This window comes from Oxyura jamaicensis, chromosome 2 (genome assembly GCF_011077185.1).
Source record: "Oxyura jamaicensis isolate SHBP4307 breed ruddy duck chromosome 2, BPBGC_Ojam_1.0, whole genome shotgun sequence".
Lineage (NCBI taxonomy): Eukaryota > Metazoa > Chordata > Aves > Anseriformes > Anatidae > Oxyura > Oxyura jamaicensis.
Genome location: NC_048894.1, coordinates 52,699,897 through 52,719,349, shown reverse-complemented (window position 1 = coordinate 52,719,349; position 19,453 = coordinate 52,699,897). Strand labels below are relative to the sequence as shown.

General features: G+C 41.5%; 1 protein-coding gene across 2 annotated transcripts in view; it reads right to left on the bottom strand.

Moving 5' to 3' along the window:
• JARID2 (jumonji and AT-rich interaction domain containing 2) overlaps positions 1–19,453 on the bottom strand; it is a 213,612-nt gene that overhangs the window by 6,669 nt on the left and 187,490 nt on the right. For both annotated transcript variants that reach the window (XM_035316744.1, XM_035316743.1), the window contains exons 8-15: positions 15,570–16,069; positions 10,829–10,921; positions 10,274–10,392; positions 10,057–10,127; positions 9,106–9,220; positions 6,722–6,827; positions 5,670–5,852; positions 258–388 (exon numbers count right to left, since the gene is read on the bottom strand). In XM_035316744.1, coding sequence (XP_035172635.1) covers positions 258–388; positions 5,670–5,852; positions 6,722–6,827; positions 9,106–9,220; positions 10,057–10,127; positions 10,274–10,392; positions 10,829–10,921; positions 15,570–16,069 — 1,318 coding nt within the window. The remainder of the gene's footprint in view (positions 1–257; positions 389–5,669; positions 5,853–6,721; positions 6,828–9,105; positions 9,221–10,056; positions 10,128–10,273; positions 10,393–10,828; positions 10,922–15,569; positions 16,070–19,453) is intronic.

Sequence of the window (19,453 nt, the reverse complement as noted above, 5' to 3'; positions counted from 1 at the left end):
CCAGCCAACCTGTACTTCAGTTCTTGGATGGTGCCAGAAGCATGGAATTCTTAGAGTAAGACATCCTAACCACGGGCACCCTCACATCAGCCGAGGAAATTGCTTCTTCCACATGTGGCTGTTTTCAAACAGATTTGCTGGGCTTTCGCTTGGTTAAGTACGTGCAAGATACGTGTCTGAAATGGTTACTTACATTATCCACCTCGGGAGTCTGTCAATGAAAACAAAATAGGTACAACAGGCCCCCAATTCGTTACCTGAGCTCTCCAAGAAGTGATGATATCGTACTCAGAGTCGGCCCATTTTCCTTTTTTGCTTCTGCCGTTGCAATCTGATAAAGCAACTTTTCCATTGAAAATGGTTTGGCTATACGTCGTCTCTTCATTTCCTGGAACACAAAGTTCCAAATTACTTCTTCAGCAAATTTTGAAAGTAAAAAAAAGTTACCTAGGATGAATTCAATGCGGCAAAAAGTAGCCTCCTAAAACAGCCTTTCTAAAAGCCTTCTTTAGTCTAAATTAACCAAAATACTTAGGTTCCTAACTTACCGGACTATGAAAGAAGACTTTCTGCATCTGCTTTGGGTCAACCAGTGCCCCAGAAAGCTCTAACAGCCAAACCAAACACGTGCTACCAGACAGTCACAATGAACTGCTTCCTCAGAGAATATCCTAGTGCCCATTTTATCTAATGCTTTGTTTTCTTGCAAGCCAGTACGTATCTGCAGTGCTTGATAGCATTTATACTAAGAAATCAGTCTGTATGTTATCGTGTCCTAACACACTTCACTGTGAAGTTTAATGCAGAGAGAAAGATCTGCCTGTACGGACAGAATGAAATGAAGTACTCCAGTGCCACCACATTTCAGGTACCCTTTTTTCAGAAAACAAAAATCACACTTCACCACTGGAAAAGCCAAGAATAGTAGAGATGTCAGGAAAATGAGAAAAATGAAAAAAGGATGCCTGGGTTTACATCAGCGTGCAGTTCACTGAAGTGGAGGAACCAACAGCACTTCTAAATCCCCTCCCTAAAAATGCATTTTTCCTGCGAGAAGCAACCTTTCCAAGAGAAGCAACCCGACCACCGAAGCTCAGTAATACACAATGCCTTCTCGCAGCTATCCAGTCAGATCTGTTCTGACCTGCTGGAGGCCCAGGGCTGTCCTCATTTTTCATCTTTATAACACCACAGATGTAAGAGGTGCTTAGGAATAAAGACAAGCACCAGCAGAACAGGCTGATGTCAGGGAAAGAGGCAATGGGCAAAAGAGGGAGTTTCAATTCTGCCCAGTTCTGCCTGTGACTGGGCTCCTCTGCCTGTGCTTTTAAAGATGATGACCTTTGCTGACCAAAAAGTGTTCAAAAGGTGTTCACAGGTAAGAAAAGTGTCCTTCCTTTCCAGTGTGTTCTCTTTACTAGAGCCAGCTGGGGGCTGGAACAGCTGCACTTTTGGGAGCTGCGTGAGTTCTGTTGCCCATTGGATTTGGTTCATCTATTGTCCGAGGCTGCATTAGAACAGCCACACCACGTCAGACCAAAAGCCCACACAGGCAACCCATGCAGGCAGGGTAAAAGGCCACAGCAGATGGGTAGAGAAAAACTCCACAAGAGCGGACATTTCGCCACGGTGCACAGCTGAAGGCTGGCAGCCCCACGCCCCAAGCCAGAAACGTGTGCTGTGTGTAACACAACCCACTGGGGCTGTGCTTTGATCTGAATTTCTGAATCCATGTGCAATCTTCTCCGGCATGCAGCACTGAAATATGGTGATAAGTATTCTACAGCATACTTTTGTTTGGCTTCGACCTGCTGCCTAATCATTTCTCTAATGACATTTTTAATGCTATGAGAGAGACTGAACATTCACATCATAATTATCATCTTCCTGCCACTTTGTAGCTGGTCTTACTCTCATATACTTCTCTTGCTCATCAATTTTCCAGGCTCTTATAATTAACACAGAGGATAATTCAAACCTTTATTCATCAATCTCCACTGTACTTTTTCTAGTTCCACTATCTTTTTGCAATTAGGGATTCAGAATTGCACAAGTATTCAAGTCATGGGCACGTGAATATACCAGTGTTTCTGCTCCCTATTCTGTTCTGTCCCTGGATTTCCTAACATTCAATTTTTTAAAAAAGAAAAACCTCTCGGGAGCGCTTTGCTGACAGCTCCACAGGAAGCTAAAAACCTCCTTCCTCAGCAGCAGGAGCTCCTTTGGAGCCTATCACTGTTTCTGTCCAATTAGGATTTTTCTTACTGACGTGAGTCATTTAAAGTTTCTCAGCACTGAATTTCATCTAGTATTTTCTCACTCGGACCATTCAGCATCATGATCTCTCTCTGTAACACCTCATAGCTTTAATTTTTGCTGCCAGGAACATCAATACCCTCGGTATAAAAGATGATTTTTGCTATGCACTTCCTTTTCTAGGTTAGCTGTGGATACATTGAACTGTACCGGTCTTCCTGAGAAACACAGTAAGAGACCTCCCTCCATGATAAAAAACTGTCCATGTGTTTCCATCCTCTGCTTGTCTTCATACCTGTTGTTTTTCTGTGTGGGAACTTTCCCCCTCAGGCCATGGCAGCTTAGTTTCTAAGATCCGTGCCTGAGAAACTTCACCAGAAGTCTTTCAGAAATGCTAGCACACTCTGACAACTGGATCTTTTTTGTCCATACATCCTGCAAGAAGTTTCAAGGCCTGGAGGGCACAATCTCTCTACGAAAGCCATGCTTGATTGCCCTGTTCTCGTTCCTTAATACATTTTTTGTTCTTCTTGCCTTTAGCAAGTTGTTCTTCGGAATCTCTTTTTGGCCTGCATTAGTCTGTGTTTACGTTCATCTTGCTAGAGTTTCAGGTGGGAAGGGAGTTTTTGCATTTTCACCTTTTGGACATAAAGGGGATTTCTGTCTTATTTCAGATAGACTCCTTTTTTCTGGTGGTTAGCCATGCCAAGTTTAGTGGGGGGTTTCTCTCACAACCTTTAGTATGACATGGATGATGTCTGTGTTACCAAGTATCGTGAAGCAGGAAGAGCTGAGGTGTACAGTGAAACAGTCAGTGCGGAGGACCCAAGCACCCAGAGGATGTGTGTGTAAAGCTGAAGACTTTACTTTTGAGAAGTCTAGCCTGGTCTGGAGGACATGAAGTGCTTTTCTGGACTGCCTCTTCCCATTTAGCTTTGTCTGAAAGCAACCCAGTCAGCTCAGGCTAAGGCAGCTCCGTGATAGGAACCAAGGAGTGATAATTGCATGGTGTTTTAAAAGCACATTCTTAACCCAAACTAAAACTTTGGGGCAATACACGGAAAGCCTCTGCCAGCATCTTGGTTGGACAGTCAGGAACACAGTGCTAGTATTACGCTTTCTTACTCTGGTCTGGAAGATCAGTGCACAGGGATTATGTCAGTTGTGGCTGTGCTAAACCCAACTGATTTGACTGTAAGCTCCTTCGTGTAACAGCTGTGCTGCTCCTACACAATGACTAGCTCCATCTTTCCTGGGTACTTCTTTCCTCTTGTTTTACCATACCTGCTGAGTCTCTTCCCACCAAATTTCTGGTAGGCCCCATGCTTCCAAAGCCCTCCTCTAAAACCAGATGTTCCAACTTCCAAGCCCATTTTCTCTTTTCCATAATGAATTTTACTGACTCTTCCCAGCACCTTATTTGGAGTTTCCCCTTTGCCATTGAAGACACAAACTCTTCCATACCTGTAAGCCTTCTCCCTAGGCTAAAAATTCCCAAGGCATTTAGGATGCTTTTCCAAAGTCAGCAACCTGGTTTACAGCCTAGCTGAAACCTGTCTGTCCCTTTACAAAAGGCTTTATACAAACTCCCTTTATCCCAACATTTATCCCAAACTCCTTATGAACTGGAATCAATGCAACTTCATGCAGAATTTCATTTTTTGCATATATTAAAGAAGATTCGGTGGTCATTCAATACATGAAATAAAACAACATTGTTTAGTAATATAAAGAGTGTCACTATAAAAATCAAGTCACAGTATCACAGAGGGAAAGCAAAGTTAATTATATCAAATAGCCGAAAACTGTCAATATTGCTGTCCAGAACTGAAAGACAGTAAGATACAATTGTTTTTCAGAAAGTTTGTTAACAGTCCAAAAGGGGAAACTTGCTCATTATACACAGAACTTTTCACAATCTCTGAAAAGCCCGATCCCAGTCAGCCTTAGAAAATGGCAACGTGCCTTGACAAAGTGAAGGAAACAAGGAAGAATTTTCAGAAGTTGAGAGTTAAGAATATAGGAGAGTTTGAGGAAATAAGAGGAGGGAAAGAAAGACAGAAGGAACAGCATCGTAGGTGTTTCCAGAGTTATTTTATATAAACACATATCTGTGGTTCTTGTAAAGTTTATAAGAGTTTGTAACTTCAATTTCCGAGGCAGGTTATTATAGATTAGGATATGCTGGATTTTCAGCTGGGTTATATCTACCCGGTGCAATGTCTTTAAAAGTTAATCAAAAGAAAACTGTTCTTCAGAATCTGAGGCACCAGGAAGAGCGTTTTAATTGCTGCATAGTGATTTTCTGTCTCTTACAAGAGTCGCATTTTCACAATATCAAACAAGCGTTCAGTAGAGCAATAAATACAGCAGATGGTGTTAATATAGTAGTGTACCTTCAGACACGAAAGGTCAGTTTGGTATTCTCATTCCTTACCTACACACATATACAATTCCCACCTTCCCCCAAAATAAATCTGTAATAAAATAACCTTTTATTTCAAACTAAGTTATTATACAGTCAGTATAACCAGACTGGAAGAATTCCATTAACCCTAAAGAACCAAAATCTGGGTGTGGACATATTATATTTAATTACTTACTAACCACTTGGTGTGAAGCTGTAAACGATAATTTACTATTGGCTTAGCTAGAAAACACTACCAAAATAGCATCTGTAACCCATAGTGTATTTGAGGAGGTCAGACACACAATTAGTCAAATATATTGTTTGTCTTAGAACAAAGAAAGGTAGCCAAAATCAGGACTGGGCAATTCGGGTGTTTCTGCAGACAGCCTACCTCAGTTAGTTGTGTGAAAAGGGGACTGGAATTTTTATTTACAGCTTAGCATAAGACAGCTGGTCAGTGAACCTAAGAACTTTCAAGCTGATTAAAATTGAAATTGCCCTGATCAACAGCTTTTCCTGAATGAAGGGGCAGAGAAAGACAAGCAATACAGCTGTGAGTGTTAACTGCCTCTGCCTACCATAAAAGCTAACAAGCACAGTTATTCAGATACTTGCACCTGAGATTCTAATGGTTCTAGAAAACATCACCTAAAAAATGTAGTAAACATAATACAATATATTATCAGTAGCTCTGAAGGGATTTTTGAAAAGCTTCCTTGCAAACTGGTCTGCAGGCATAATAATATCCTGAATTTTTCAAATATACAGAAGTGTTTAGTTATCAATTATTAACCTCATTGCTTTTCTGAAAACACTGTATCATCATATGCCTTGCCTATTTTTTCTTTCCTTTTTTTTTTTTTTTTAATTTAATATTCCACAAAAATAAACATAGTTGTACTGGTCTCACAATACTATCAATCCTGGAATGTCTGTTTTGCTCTTTTCTCTCGTTTTAGATGTCGGGGTGGTGAATCCATTTTAACTCCTTTTCTCAACTTACCTTGGCTGTTTTAAAACCCATACTTGTCCACTGGGTGGTAGCAAAGTGCACTGTTTCAGAAACACTATAGCCACAACACACTTTAGACACAAAGGATCCAGGAAAACAGACAACAAACTGCCCGCTCTGCTGTACAGTACGGTGCACCCTGATCCCCTCCTTACACAAGATTTCTGGGGAGATCTACAAAGACATAAAAACAATAAAGAAATAAAGTCAGAACTTTGTTGTACAGTTTGATCCCCTTCCTTGCTGGGTACTGCCACCAGTTCTGGAGAAAAGCTACCCTCTGCTAACAACTCCGCTTCTACTTTCTCTCTTCCCTTTTGCACATGCTGAAACTTAGTTATCTGGAGTGAGAATTACAGATGTTTCTCTTCTGAAACCAAGAGTTGAAACTTTCACTTGCCAAAGAATCTCAAACACAAAGCCTCAGAAACACGCTATCTGTAATAATAACAATAATAATAAAAGTAATGTAAGCCACTTGTTTTTCCATCCAGGTTATTTCAGACAGACGTGTCAGTGGATCCATCTTGCCTTTACACTTTTGTTAGAGATGGTAACATGGACAACCAAGGAATTTGTTGTGTTCTCCCAGATATATTTTTAAATGCACTAAATGGAAATTGTTACCTATAAAATAAACAAGGGAACCAACAAATTTTGAAATCCTTCAGAGTATTGGGCTTCTCATATCCGTGACTGCATCATAAAATGTCAGTCGTGGCAGATGAATTGATTACAAAACAGTCACTTTGTGAGTTCAAATACATCAAGGACAACATTAAAAATGGACATTTACTGCACTGTCACGTTTATTTTTCTTTCAACATTTTAACATGTGAGCTATGCTAGAAAAATGTCACATGGGTGAATGCTGCAAGTATAAAGTGTCCATATTTTCACAACAGCATCACTGTAGTGTAAGGGGAAAGAAATAAAAAATATATATTAAAAAAAAAAAAAAGAATAAATAGATTTCCAAACACCAGCCTTCTGATTAGCCTTGGATTCTCAAATGGAATACCTCACTCCCAGTATTAACCTACCATTACGTTACTTTCAAGCATTTCCAGCCCTGGAGTGCCATTGGCTTGCAGCAGGGTATGTACCACATCATCAAGTTTGTTCTCCTCCGCAGCAGGAATGCAATACCTGTTGTTTTGTCAGAGGAAAAGAGAGATTTACTATGGAGTAAATAATGGTCCACAGCTACACAGTACAAGGCAATTTAGACCAGGACATTGACTAAAAAAAAAGAAATGAAACACGCATTCCCACACAGTTCTTTTTTGCAAAATATTCAGGACTGATGGAAAGCTGTTTATTTAGATTCAGTCTGATGGTGTTCGGTGGATGCCAAAAGACACAAAATCACCAAAACAGAAATATGAAAATTCATTGCTCTGTAGAATCAGAGTAGGAAAATCAGCAATAGCACCATGAACATTTTAATGGCACTGGAAGCCTGTTCAGTAATTACGAGCAGAAGTTTGCATCTCTTGAGCACCAATATCATAGAATCATCACAGAATGGTTTGGGTTGGAAGGGACCTTAAAGACCAACCAGTTTCAACTCCCTGCCATGGGCAGCAACACTTCCGTCCAGACCAGGTTGCCCAAAGCCCCATCCAGCCTTGAACACCGCCAGGGATGGGGCATCAACAACTACATCTATCTACACACACACACACTGTTACCTGTATTACAAACCAGTATATTTACTCTATGTGCATGAACTAAAGTACCTTTTATTTAAAAATATTTTCTGTTCTTAACAATCAAGAAACCACAGATCACCTCTACTGTCAGTACACAAAGTAGTCTTCTTTCATTTCTTACTAAACAAAACAAATCTCATCTCTCGCCTCCCTCACAACAAAAGAAAGACCTGACTAAGAGCAGCCAAAGCAGCAACAGAGATTTAAAACTGCTGGATACATTGACTGAGCTCTGCTTCCTCCTCTCCTCTAGAAGCCAACAACCTAGCTGTCCTCTCTCTGTGCTCACTGCTGGCAGCACTTCCTACGCAGAAATGACAAAAAGTAACATAGGAGACTCAGGTGTTAGCTTCACACATGCAGAGAACTGCTACTTTGTGGGATGTAGGCATGTGATGTGACAATTCACCACTACTCAATGTCCCGCTCCTGCTTGCACCCTGCTGGAAGGGTCATACTTTATGCCCATTCAGGGGCTACCTATTCCTAAGATCTGGCACTTGGTGTCAGATTGCTGCAACCTGAGCAACACAGCTTGGTGGGAAACTGCAAATCCTGAGACTGCCGAACTTGCCTTGAGTTGCTGCTGTGCTAGGGTTTATCTGCAACATTGCTTTACCTGTTTTTGTTATGCTCGGGCAAATAAAAAGCACCTCCAGATTTACCACAGCTCATCTCAGATCACTTTAAAGAATGAGGCCTCAATCTGGAGACCATGTGCCCCAGCACCAATCACACACCCAGCCGTGTGTGACTTGGCAAATGATGGAAGAGAATCAATCTGGAAATATTTTGGGGAAAAGGGGGGCAGTTCTCTTGTCATTTGTCCAGGTCTCACCACCAATTTATAAAGCATTCTGCTAGCCTTACAGACCATGTCTGTAACAGGATGTTTGCTTACAATGTGCACTAATATTAACTCCGTATGTGTCATATGATGAATCTGTAGGAGGTTGTACTTCCTATGATTTAACATCTCATTACTGTTCTCTGTACTGATGATTACTTTTTCTCTGCTGATCTTCAGGCTGGCAGCCAGAAGAGATGACAATATCTGCTCATACAGCTAATTGTAGCTGTATCACAGCATCTAATGAGCTGTTTGTCCAGACGTAAGTGTACTTACATTACGTGTCTACAGAATATGAAATGTAGCTAGCAACTAACTGCTAATGCCCATATCCAGGTACTAGAATGATGTGTGTAAGCATTAAAAATGACTACCATATGATAAGGAAAAATGTATGATAGAAAATATAAAGGATGCGGTAGATAGAGAGTTCAGGATATTTTGTGTAAAATAAGAAAGTGGTTCCTATAAAGTCAGAGCATGCATTCAATCATTTTACAAGTGACAATATAAAGCTAGCTTGAACAAGTATCTCTCTGTCAGCCTAAAGGAAGCCTACCTTGACTAGCTGTCATGCTAGTTTCCACGTAATGAAAACTTTCTATAGATTGAACCCTATAACAAGCAGAAGCAGCATATATTATTGCTAAGTATCTCAGAAACTGAAACTTTTCTTCCAAGAAAGGCTTCTTTCTACCTGTTAGTTTATATGATGTTTTCCCATTAAATCTTCTATCACAAGGGCTACACTTCTAGATGGCATTCATCTATGCAAAAGGTGTTACTCAAACTGCTGTTAACCCAAGCCCACAGAGGGCCAACCATGGTGAACACGAAGAGAACAAAACACAGGAATACCTACCAAATGCAATCAGCACCAGTGTGTAAGTAGTCAATGTATGGAAGGTGATTTTGGTCTCGAGACCAGCATGAGGTAGAAAAGACCATGCCAATATTTAGCCAAGGAATCGTCACTCCTAAAACAGAGATTGAAAATGAGCTTTGAGTAACTGCAATTTCTAATTAAAATACAGTTTGAGGGCATCTTGGTAGAAAAATCTTCTACCTGTCAGCTGACCGTGAAGTTTAAGTCTTCCTACCAGAGTGAATAATTAACTAAGAGTGATTCATTTAATATATTCAGCATTTTCCACTACCAGATGATTACAGTGCCCTTCAACAGATTTGTTTTCCAATAGCTTTAAAAAATGTTATTCTTTAGATTATTGACAAAAGCCCATAATTCAAGCTCGATGCCATTGATCAGAGGAGGTTGCTTCATGTTGTCAGGTGTACGTATACATCTGAACATGTATCTTCTTTCCCAGCTGGTGGGGTCCGGGCTCAACATCTGCACAGGTGACTGCATTTTGCTTTCAACTAAATGTTTCTACTGGTAAATTTCAATGGCACAGATGCAGCTGGAGCTTGTAACAGTCATGACAATTCATTTAAAAAACCTGCATGCTGCTTTGCCCAGCACTCATCTAGGTTTGCAAGTAAGAAAGTTGCATGGCTCTGTCTTTCATCACCTTGACAAAAAACAAGAACACTGATGTACCGGCAACAACAGAAAGCGATACTGCAAGCACAACTGGTTCCTCCCAGGTATATGGTCTCAACCGTTCATTAATTCTTAATCTGCACACCTGCTTTCAGTCCTACAAACACCAACTGCTACATGTAACTGCCTCTCTACTCGGGCAGCCACCCAACAGAAGGGCTGGAAAGAGTGAGAAGGCTTTCATGACTACATGACTACATTTAGAAGGAACTTAGGACTGCTGAAAATGTAGGAAAGAGCCTTGCTTACCAGGCACAGCACCAAGATGTCGCAGGATGGATCCTGTATTATTAGGAAGGACTGTGAGGTTCCACCCATGCCTGTTCAAGGGGCGACACAGAGGCAGATACATGTCAGTGCCACGTCCCCGCTACCAACGTCCCCAGCTCTGTGCTGCCCTGCTGGCCTCGTGCCCCCACCTCTGCTCCTATCAGTGGGGCAGCCAGCACAGACTCTGTGACCTTACCTTGAAAATGGTTCAGATTTCCCCACAGGAAAGCCACTCCCGTGGGTGTTGGTATCTACTTTTCCACAATGCACTGCTACATGGCAATCTTTCTGTTCCACTAGCCGCCAATATTCTTGCTGTTGCAAAAAGAAAATGGTGACAGATTTTCAGTTTGTTGAACAAGGTATCTCCCGTTACATTGAAATATAAACCCCAGAAATGACATCAGAAATGTAACTCAGCATACAACACTGCTTAAAAATAACAATATAAATATTTAGAAGTAACAGTGGATTGCAAAGACAATTTAGATCTCCTTGTTCCTGTGCTTCATCACAAAATGAATTAAAACATCCTTCTCTCCCTCAGTTCATCAACACCTTTATTAAAAGTGTTTAGAAAAAAAAAAAAGAGAAAAAATCAGTACCCTATCTATCTAATAAATTGATTTTCTTCCACACCAGATATCCCACATTGAACTGTGAATGGTAGCGTCTGAACATCAACTATGCTGAATCTGCATGCTCAATCCCCCCGCTATAAAACATTTGCCACCCCTTGTGCTGGTCTCACCTCTACTTCAGCTACTGTAGGCTCCTTTGTGAAGCACATGTTCATGATGTTTCTTGCTGTTCGGTAGAAGGTCGTTAAAGAAACAGACCTACCCTGTGGAAAAGGAAAATATAATGAAAAGTGAAAATAAAAAGAAGGTGCCTCCATCTCCCTGGGCTTCACTCTTTTCCTTACATGCTCAAACTCAAATCACAAAGAGAAGAATGTCTTCAGAACACATGTGGATCTAAACTCATTTCTTATTAGGGAAGATATCTCAAATGATAGAGAAATCTTATCACATGACATCATATTTAATGTCAAAATAATATTGTCAAACCAATACTTTAGAAGGCCAACTGAACAGTCAGAGAAAGCCATGCACACCGCTTCGTCCAGCACAGCTCTGTGTTTGAAAACTACAGGAGATGGACACACAGCTTGGTACTCAACCCTCCCTGAATTTCAGATTCAGGTCCAAAGGACCATGTGGCTATGCTTTTACATACACAGAAAGAGATGAAGAAGATTTGGAAAATGTTCAGCATCAAACTAGTATTGTATGAGATCAAGGGGGTCACAAAAAAATAAAGTTTACTGGAATTACAGTAATCACCTGCACACAAAAACTAGTTATGCTCCATTCAATAAAAGTACAATTTCAAGGAACAAGGACCATTTATTACTAGGCTGAGAAAAGTAAAATACAGTAAAATTGCCAAATGAGTGCACTCTTTCTTGGCACTACTGCAGGACATAGCCTGTATGAGAGGAGGACCTGATTTGGTTTTCTGTTTGAGCTCTATCTAATTTTCTGAGTACCTGCTTTCACTTGTATCTATAATAGCAGCAGATGTGGGAGCATCCTCTGAAGGCATTGAAGGCAGGAGCACCAGAACCCGCTTGCTCCTTTTAGCCAGATGTACCAGTACACCCGTACAGGCACAGCCCTACTGCCTTCTCTGCTCCAGGGCAGAAGAAGAAAACTGGGAAGCCACAACCTGTGAGAGCTGGGGGGGTGCCAAGTTCACAAACCCCACAGTAGCTGCTGTGGCCAAGCTGGTTTACAGGGATTACTGTAGGCAAAGACCAGCCATCGCTCTGCAAACACAAAGTTGAGAACATCTCCCGCACCTTACCAGATCTACTGCTCCTTGCTCTAAACCCCAATGTGTTCACCGCTCACCCAGGTGAGCAACCATGGGCTTAAACTCCACGTAAATTGGCGTTCTATCTCTCAGACGACTACCTTTTAAGTTTTCCAGTTATGAAACAGATCTGCCATACCACCTAAGTCTTTTCTCTTATTTATTTATGAACTATGCCCAAGAGTAAGCTGGGAACAACTGCACAGCAGCCTTTTGCCCAGAGGCCAAGTCTATCGCTTTGCTGGGCTCCTATGGTTGTGACATCGTCACTTTTTTAATTGAACGCAATGCAATTAGCCATAGCAAAAGTTTACGAAATGCCCACAGCCTGGGGCCCTCCAATTCCCATAAACTTCAGAGCTGGATGCTTTGCGATACAATAAGCAATTTCCTTCATCTTTTAATGCCCTCATGAATCATTTACTGAGGCAGTCTTAAAACAAAAACTCCCATAAAAATGCAGGGCCAGCACCAGCAGTTGTCAAACTTGAGCACATACTTCACTGTTCGCAATCTGACAAATGCTCTGCAACAGCTTTCTCTCATCCTACAAAGAGAAGGAAGAATGAGGATTGATCTTCCAAGATCAGCTGTGTCTTTCCATTATGCAGCAAGCAAGAGAAGAGGAAAAACTCTACAATTTGGCCCTTTAAAACTGCATTTACTCATTTTTTCCTCAATCAAGAATTTGGTATCTTTTCAGTCTCCTAGAAGCTGTAAAACAAATTTAATGATTGGGGTTTTCTATCTTTTTGTTTGCTTGTTTGGTTGGTTTTTTAATCTGAGGGATCTCACAAAATTTTCTAATGGGTACAGCATCTTAAAATGCTGTAGCAGCGCATCTTGACCAGAATGCAGAATTAAGTGCTGAAAAAATAAAATAACTTTCTAAATGCCCTCAAAAAATGCTTGAACAGTTCAGCATCTGTCCTGGGATCTTCAAGCTACTCAGCGGAGTCTCTGTTGCTGTGACAGAGACAATACATCCAGTATTTTCTCTGACAGTATGATAGAGAAAGGATTAAGGGACAAGCTTTCCTTTTCCTTTTTATTTTTCATTTTTTTACTCGCTTTGGTGATTTCTTCTGCCTGTCCCTGCAACAGGCCTGCTTGTAAGCCTTCAGGTTGTACTGTATGGAAAGCAGTGCTCCGGTTTTAGTCAGCTCCACTCCAGATGTTTACAATATTTTCAGAGCTACCAATGGGGAAGAAGTGAAGATCTTGCAACAGGTAACTCTCTGATGGCTGCAGTTTACTTAATGCACAATGACACTTTGCTAAGGTCAGGTAGAAAAAGCCATACGTTTAGGGAGTAAAGAAAGCAAGCGCAGCAGCCTGCAGCACACACCTAAAAGCACAGCAGGCCTTACAGCCTGGCAAGGAGCAACACTGAAAGTAATCTGGGAGTCCTGGCAGAAAACCAGCCAAACACAAAGGAGATTTACCCTAACCTTGACATGCGATATGGTGGTAACTGCTCCTGGAAGACTGGATGTCTCTTTCTAAAAATGCATTCCAGCTCAAGCACATGTTGACTGCAAAAATTACTGTGCAAAACCCTGAACGTATGGTCTCCCTTTATGGTCTGAGGTACAGACTTTATGGTCTACATTGGACTGTGTCCATATGATTACGACGTTCTCCTCCAGCCCTCGATCTATTGACCTGGACATTTATAGAAGGGGTTTTGTTTGTTTGTTTAAGGGTTTTTGTTTATTTGTTTTGTTTTTAATGAGAATGAGAAATGTGCTTTAGAAAGGAACTGTTATAATCCCACCACACGCTGAAACTGCAACATCAGGACACGTTCTGATAAAAAAAAAATTAGATTTTCTCAGAAACATGTTAATAGGAAGAGAACAGTCCCCCATCCACATGCAGACACAGAAGGACACCATCATTCAACAAAAACAAAGAATGCAGGATTAAAAAGTTTGTTTCATAAAATTCTGTGAAGTACCCTCTGCTTAAATCCAAAAGCCAGGCACCATCTCAGCTTGGTCTTGCTGGGCAGCCTAGTAACGAATGACTCTCCCTGCAAGATTTCTTATCTGTATGCTTTTGGCTTGTTCTAAGTGCCATAACCACTTGTCAGGCCTCTGTCCTTGAGGTTTAACCCCTCGAATGCTGTGGAAATCGAAGCTCCAGCACCTCTGCTCAGAGGGACCGGGCCTCCTGAGGGAGCTGCATGGCAGGAGTCTGGTCCAGGCAGGGAGAGCACCAGCCTGCAGCCTCAGCGATGCTCCTCTCTGGTAATTCCTATGCCATGGAACAGAAATATTCCTAAGGTTTGGTTACTGGGTTTTGCTGGACTCAGACAAGGTCTGATGCTTCCAGTACCATCAGTGCTTCTTGTGCAGCAACAGCAACGTGGGGGGAGTTCTCAGACTTTTTTGGGGGGAAAGGTTACCAGTCATATTTTGCTTGCCTTTTTTTTTTTTCCCTTATTTTCTAAAAGCCCGATTGGGATACTTCACTTAACAAATTACAGTCTTGCTTTTTGAGCTACTTTTCTTTTTCATCTTCTAAACCTCAACTTGCAACTTGCACTGGAAAAGTAGAGGCATTCCCCCCTGCTACGCTGGAGGTTGTTCATACAGCAGTCAGGGTAAGTTGTAGCAAATTTTTCATTTCACATCATTAAGCACAGTATATTAACCACCAAAATGCCACTTCACTATTCACAAACACTGCTGTCATTAGATATGCTTCTGTCCAATCGGCAGGTGGCAAAGAGATTGCTTTTCAGAAGCGGGATTGAGGATGGAGTCCCTGAATGAAAGAAATTCTGGCTGACGAATTTTAATAGGCTGCAAAGAAACCTGAAGCAAACTTATAAAGCCCAAGTCATGAGCTCATGCAGTCTCTAAATAGCTTAGCAATAAGCCACTTTGGGCTATCTGGCTTCATTTCCCAGTGATGGAAGTGAGACTGGAAAGGGAAGAACAGTGTATTCCTTTCCTGGGCACGGACACTGAATTCTATATTTCTCTCGGAGCTTGGCTTAACAGTTCAGCACAACTCAGGACTGCACCGCGAGCTGCAGTGCCAAGTCCTGCTCAAGGCCAGGAGACTGCCAAATAAAATACAGTGCAAGAGTCAGCATTCTTTTGTAAATGATGTACTTGATATGTGGAGGACTAAGCGTTCACGTGACTGTTAGTGCTGAGCAAAAATTGGCATCGCTGATGAAAATATTGTTTGCATTTCAATTTGCCCTTTCTAAATGTAGTCTATTTCCAGTGATGTTAGCTTTGATGTGAAGTGCTGCTACTACAACAAGAGACTCGCAAGAAGGGGTGAGAAAGCAGAACACTGCTTTAAATGTCACTAGAAAATGAAAATAAAATTTGTGTCTGCAAGGATAATTGGACAGCACTATCCAAGGAACCTCTCACAGGGAGGCGGAGGGGGGTAGCCTGGCGCAGTACGTCTCCTTACGACAGTAAGGCACTCCAGTTTTTCAGGCACACCGTGAGAGCCAGGCAGACGAGGCTAAAACCAACAGACCGCCCGGATGTAACAGCCCACCAGCTCCCCCCACAACTGGGTGCAACTTGGACCACAGCAGCGGCAGTTCTGCGCAAGGAAACCAGCAGAGCCCGCCTCGTTACCTTGTATATACACTTGTGTAAGTCGCTAAGAACTCCCTCCTCCTCCTCCTCGTCCTCCTTCGTGGTCTCCTTTTCCTGAGCGAAGAGCCGCCGCCTGCCCGTCTTCAGTGGGACGTCGACCTCTTTTAACTTGTTGCGGAAGCCATTTTTGTGAACCACGCCGTTGATGAGTCCGTTTTTGGGCTCAAACCGGGGCAAGGAATGGAACTTGTAGGCATTCTCCGAATGTCCCTCCAAAGGTCCTTTCCTCTTCTCCAAGATTTCCTTTTCCAGCAAGACCTCCTTCTCCAGTTTCTTGTGCTCCTCAGGGGAGAGGGAGTCATAGGAGAGCAAGTACTGGCAGTAGGCTTCCTGCAGCTTGGCCAGCCTGTCCTGTGCAGTTTTGGGGATGCGCAGCATGTCTGCCAGTTTGTTCCATTTCTTGAGGTCAGTCACTTGCTGCATCCCCCCCATCTCGTTGATCAGCTGGACGAAGCAGGCCAGGTCGAGTTCGCAGCCTCCTGGGGTCCACGTGTGCCAAGCAGCAGAGGGGGGAAAGGGAAACACAGGAACTGGTTAGGAAACCTGGGGGTGGCACATGGCAAGTGCTCCTGCTAGCTGGGAACATACGGGATGTGCCACTTGTACAGCCCTGGGTACCTGGGCACCGCAGGACTGTCCCCACCTTGCACACCTCCCGGGACAGGCACACACTGCTGTTTTGCTAACTTAATTTGTTCAGAGAATTATCGTACTTTGCTATTTGCAACGGCATTCCCTATGGCTAAATTTGCTTTTCTTCTCAAGTTTCACACCCATCTCTTCTCAGAGCATCCCCAGCTATCTCCTGACACATATCTTTCCCCTGTATCACCCATCAGTAGAAGGAACAAGAGTTGTCTGACTCTTAAAAACCCCCACAGTCCCACCCTCCCCTTGTCTGTCACCAGTCCCACATCTGTTTTATACAGGGAGGAAGCAAAACAAGTGTCAAGAAAGGTGCTGGCAATCAAACAGACAAGTATTTATCCTTTCTGGAGGTGAAACATCCATTATCTCATGTCCAAGCAACACTTTGAATATAATAAGTGTTTAAAAGGAGCACAATAACATCATTAATTTCACTACAGGTAGAAAAAATTCTTTTCTTTTTTTAAAAAAAAAGGATGGGGGAGGGGGGAGGAGGTGCCTGAAAAGAAAGCTGGCAACTGCTACTACATAAAAAGTTCCAGATGCATTCTCCCACTTTGAGGCCATCCATATTTTATATTCCATTACGGTTTTGTATGTTTTAAGATGACTAGCACATTTCACACTCCAGTCAAAAAATAAAAACCGAAGATTATACAAACTTCAGCATAAAAAGCAGCCAAAAGGATGATGAACAATAAAAGAAGCATCATAAATACTCTCAAAGCACAGAAATAAATCATCAGCAGAAAGAGTTAAGAAACTGGCCAAAGACCACCTACAATTCAACAGGGCACTGCTAAAGGAAAAAAGAATTAATACAAAAAAGGTGTCAACATCTCTGCCACATTGTCTCTCCTTCTCTTTCTTTTTCTGCGATGAAAGTAGAAAACCATTACGCCATAGCAGTTAGCACTTAGAAAGAAATGCTATTATAAAACAGGAAAGTGCACGAAGCAGCATTATGGTAAATATTTACTGCTGGATGCAGAGCTACAGCATCTGGTAAAGCCCAGCTTTATTGTCTTGCTTGCTTGTGCAAGCAGTATTACCTCCTTAAAACTACACCATGCTGTATCTCAGACACTTCATTGCTGATCCCAATTTTCAGTCTCCTCCATTTCCCCTCCCATACACTCTTCTTCCCTCTGTTTTCCCCTCTCCCCACTGCGTGTGCCAATCCACCATTTCCAGATGACACTGACAGCAGAGCGAGAGGCTGCCTGCTAATGGTGTCAGCATAGCCCTGGTCAAAGGCATGGAAAGGGGGGAAAGGTTTTTGGTTGCAGCCAAAATCACAAGAGAGGCTTTGAGAAGTATACAACAAGGCTGTAGGCAGGGCCACAGCACAGCAGGTTTACCTTTTTTTTTTTTTTTTTTTTTTTTCTAATAGGCTAAATGTTTAAGTCTTTGAGCAAAGAAAAGGTCAACACCATTGGAAAAAAAAATTGAAAGGTTTTCCTTCTTTCCTCCTTAATCTTCCCCATACAATAATATTCAAGCTGGTCTCTATTACAGAAAGCACTTTTTTGGTCTAGTGTTACAAATACACAGTTCACAAATAAATTGAAAGTATAATTTAAGATGGCTCTTTATCCCATCGATGCAGCCCTCTATACAAAGTTGAGTAACACACTCCTAACTTTGAAAGCAGCACGGTTCCGGTTTGATATTGTACATGTTCTGCTGCGCGACAAATTGTGCACACCCAGTTTAAAGTCCTAGTTTCAACACAATATTTATGACTTATTTAAGAAATGCAATATTCTCCAGTATAATGGAATGATAGCTCATAATCACTCTGCAATGTAAGACCGTAAGTATCACATCATTCAGAGTCCCATATATCTGGCAGATGCTCCATAGGGCCAGCCACAGCTATGGTTTACAAAATGGTCTCAATTATAATTCCATTTCACACAGTCATAACTTTTGGAAGCATTTATATCTCATGCTGATGTTTTCCAGGACTGGACTAAGCATGTTGCTTAAACTTTCCTTGAAAGGCTAAAGAAAAAAAAAAAAAAAAAGTTTTAACTCTATTTCTAAAGTGCCGATAGCATAATGGCTTAAATATGAGACCTGGCACATGTGCAGAAACGGCGTTGTCTTTTTTTTTTTAATTGTCTTAATTTCAGTACGTTAGAAATATTTTTAAATTACCTATTGAGCAAGCTCATTAAAAAAAATCTTAAATCTTCAGGTATGCGTTTAATACCAAACCTTGGCACTACACAAGTTACTGGCAAAACTCCCACTTACTTCAATGAAATGTGAAAGAGGGAACCTGTACATATGTCTACTTAAGTAAGTGTGCATTTATCATCACAGATCATTTTATATCTTTCCTGCTGGAGCCAACAGATTTCTAATCTTCGTACAGTGACGATCTCCAGCCTCTTTTCTCCATTTTGTTTTTAATTTTAAACACAAGATAGGTAGGAAATTAACTGCAGAAAGGATACATAGGATGCAAATTTTTTAAGAGACCACTGTTTGCTCCAGTTATATAGCACCCAGCAGAATAGAATCCTTGCCTATTAATTAGGCTCTTAGGTGCTTAAATAATACAAATAATTAACAGTAATGCCATCTTAATGCTGAGTTAAGGTATTTCATTAAAAAGTTAACGTTGTTCCAGGAGCGTTAATCGAGCTGTCTTGCACATTTTCTTCTCTCTCTTGCCAATGTAAATTTAATTCATTATTCTTCTCTATTAGCATACAACCATTGCATACATTAGGCATACAAAATGTTCACTTATTGCTGCTTGAGTGATTTTAATTTTCAGATTTCCTTGAATGTTTTTGCATGGTTGTTGCAACAGAGCACTAACCCTCACTCCTTCTCCTCAAATTCTGTCATTCTCTGTCGAGCCCTTCATTGGTTCACCATAAACTTGGCAATCTCTTTGTGTGCTTTTATGCATTTTCACTCACTTACCATATGTGGCATAAAACAAACTTTTAAAACGGGGAGAAAAAGCACTGAGAACAGTTTAAACAAAAAAGTGTGTCCTTTAATCCAACTAGCGTTGATAGCCGCCTCTGATGGGATAATGCCTCAAAGGCAAAATTCTAGCCTCAAGTTGCAACATGCAGATCCTGTGCGATTTGACTCAAAACACTTCAAAAACAAAGGAGAGGGTTAACACAAATTAAAAACAAAAGTTTGTTACTATGTCATGGCTGCAAAGGCAGTTGAGATGGAGGTGG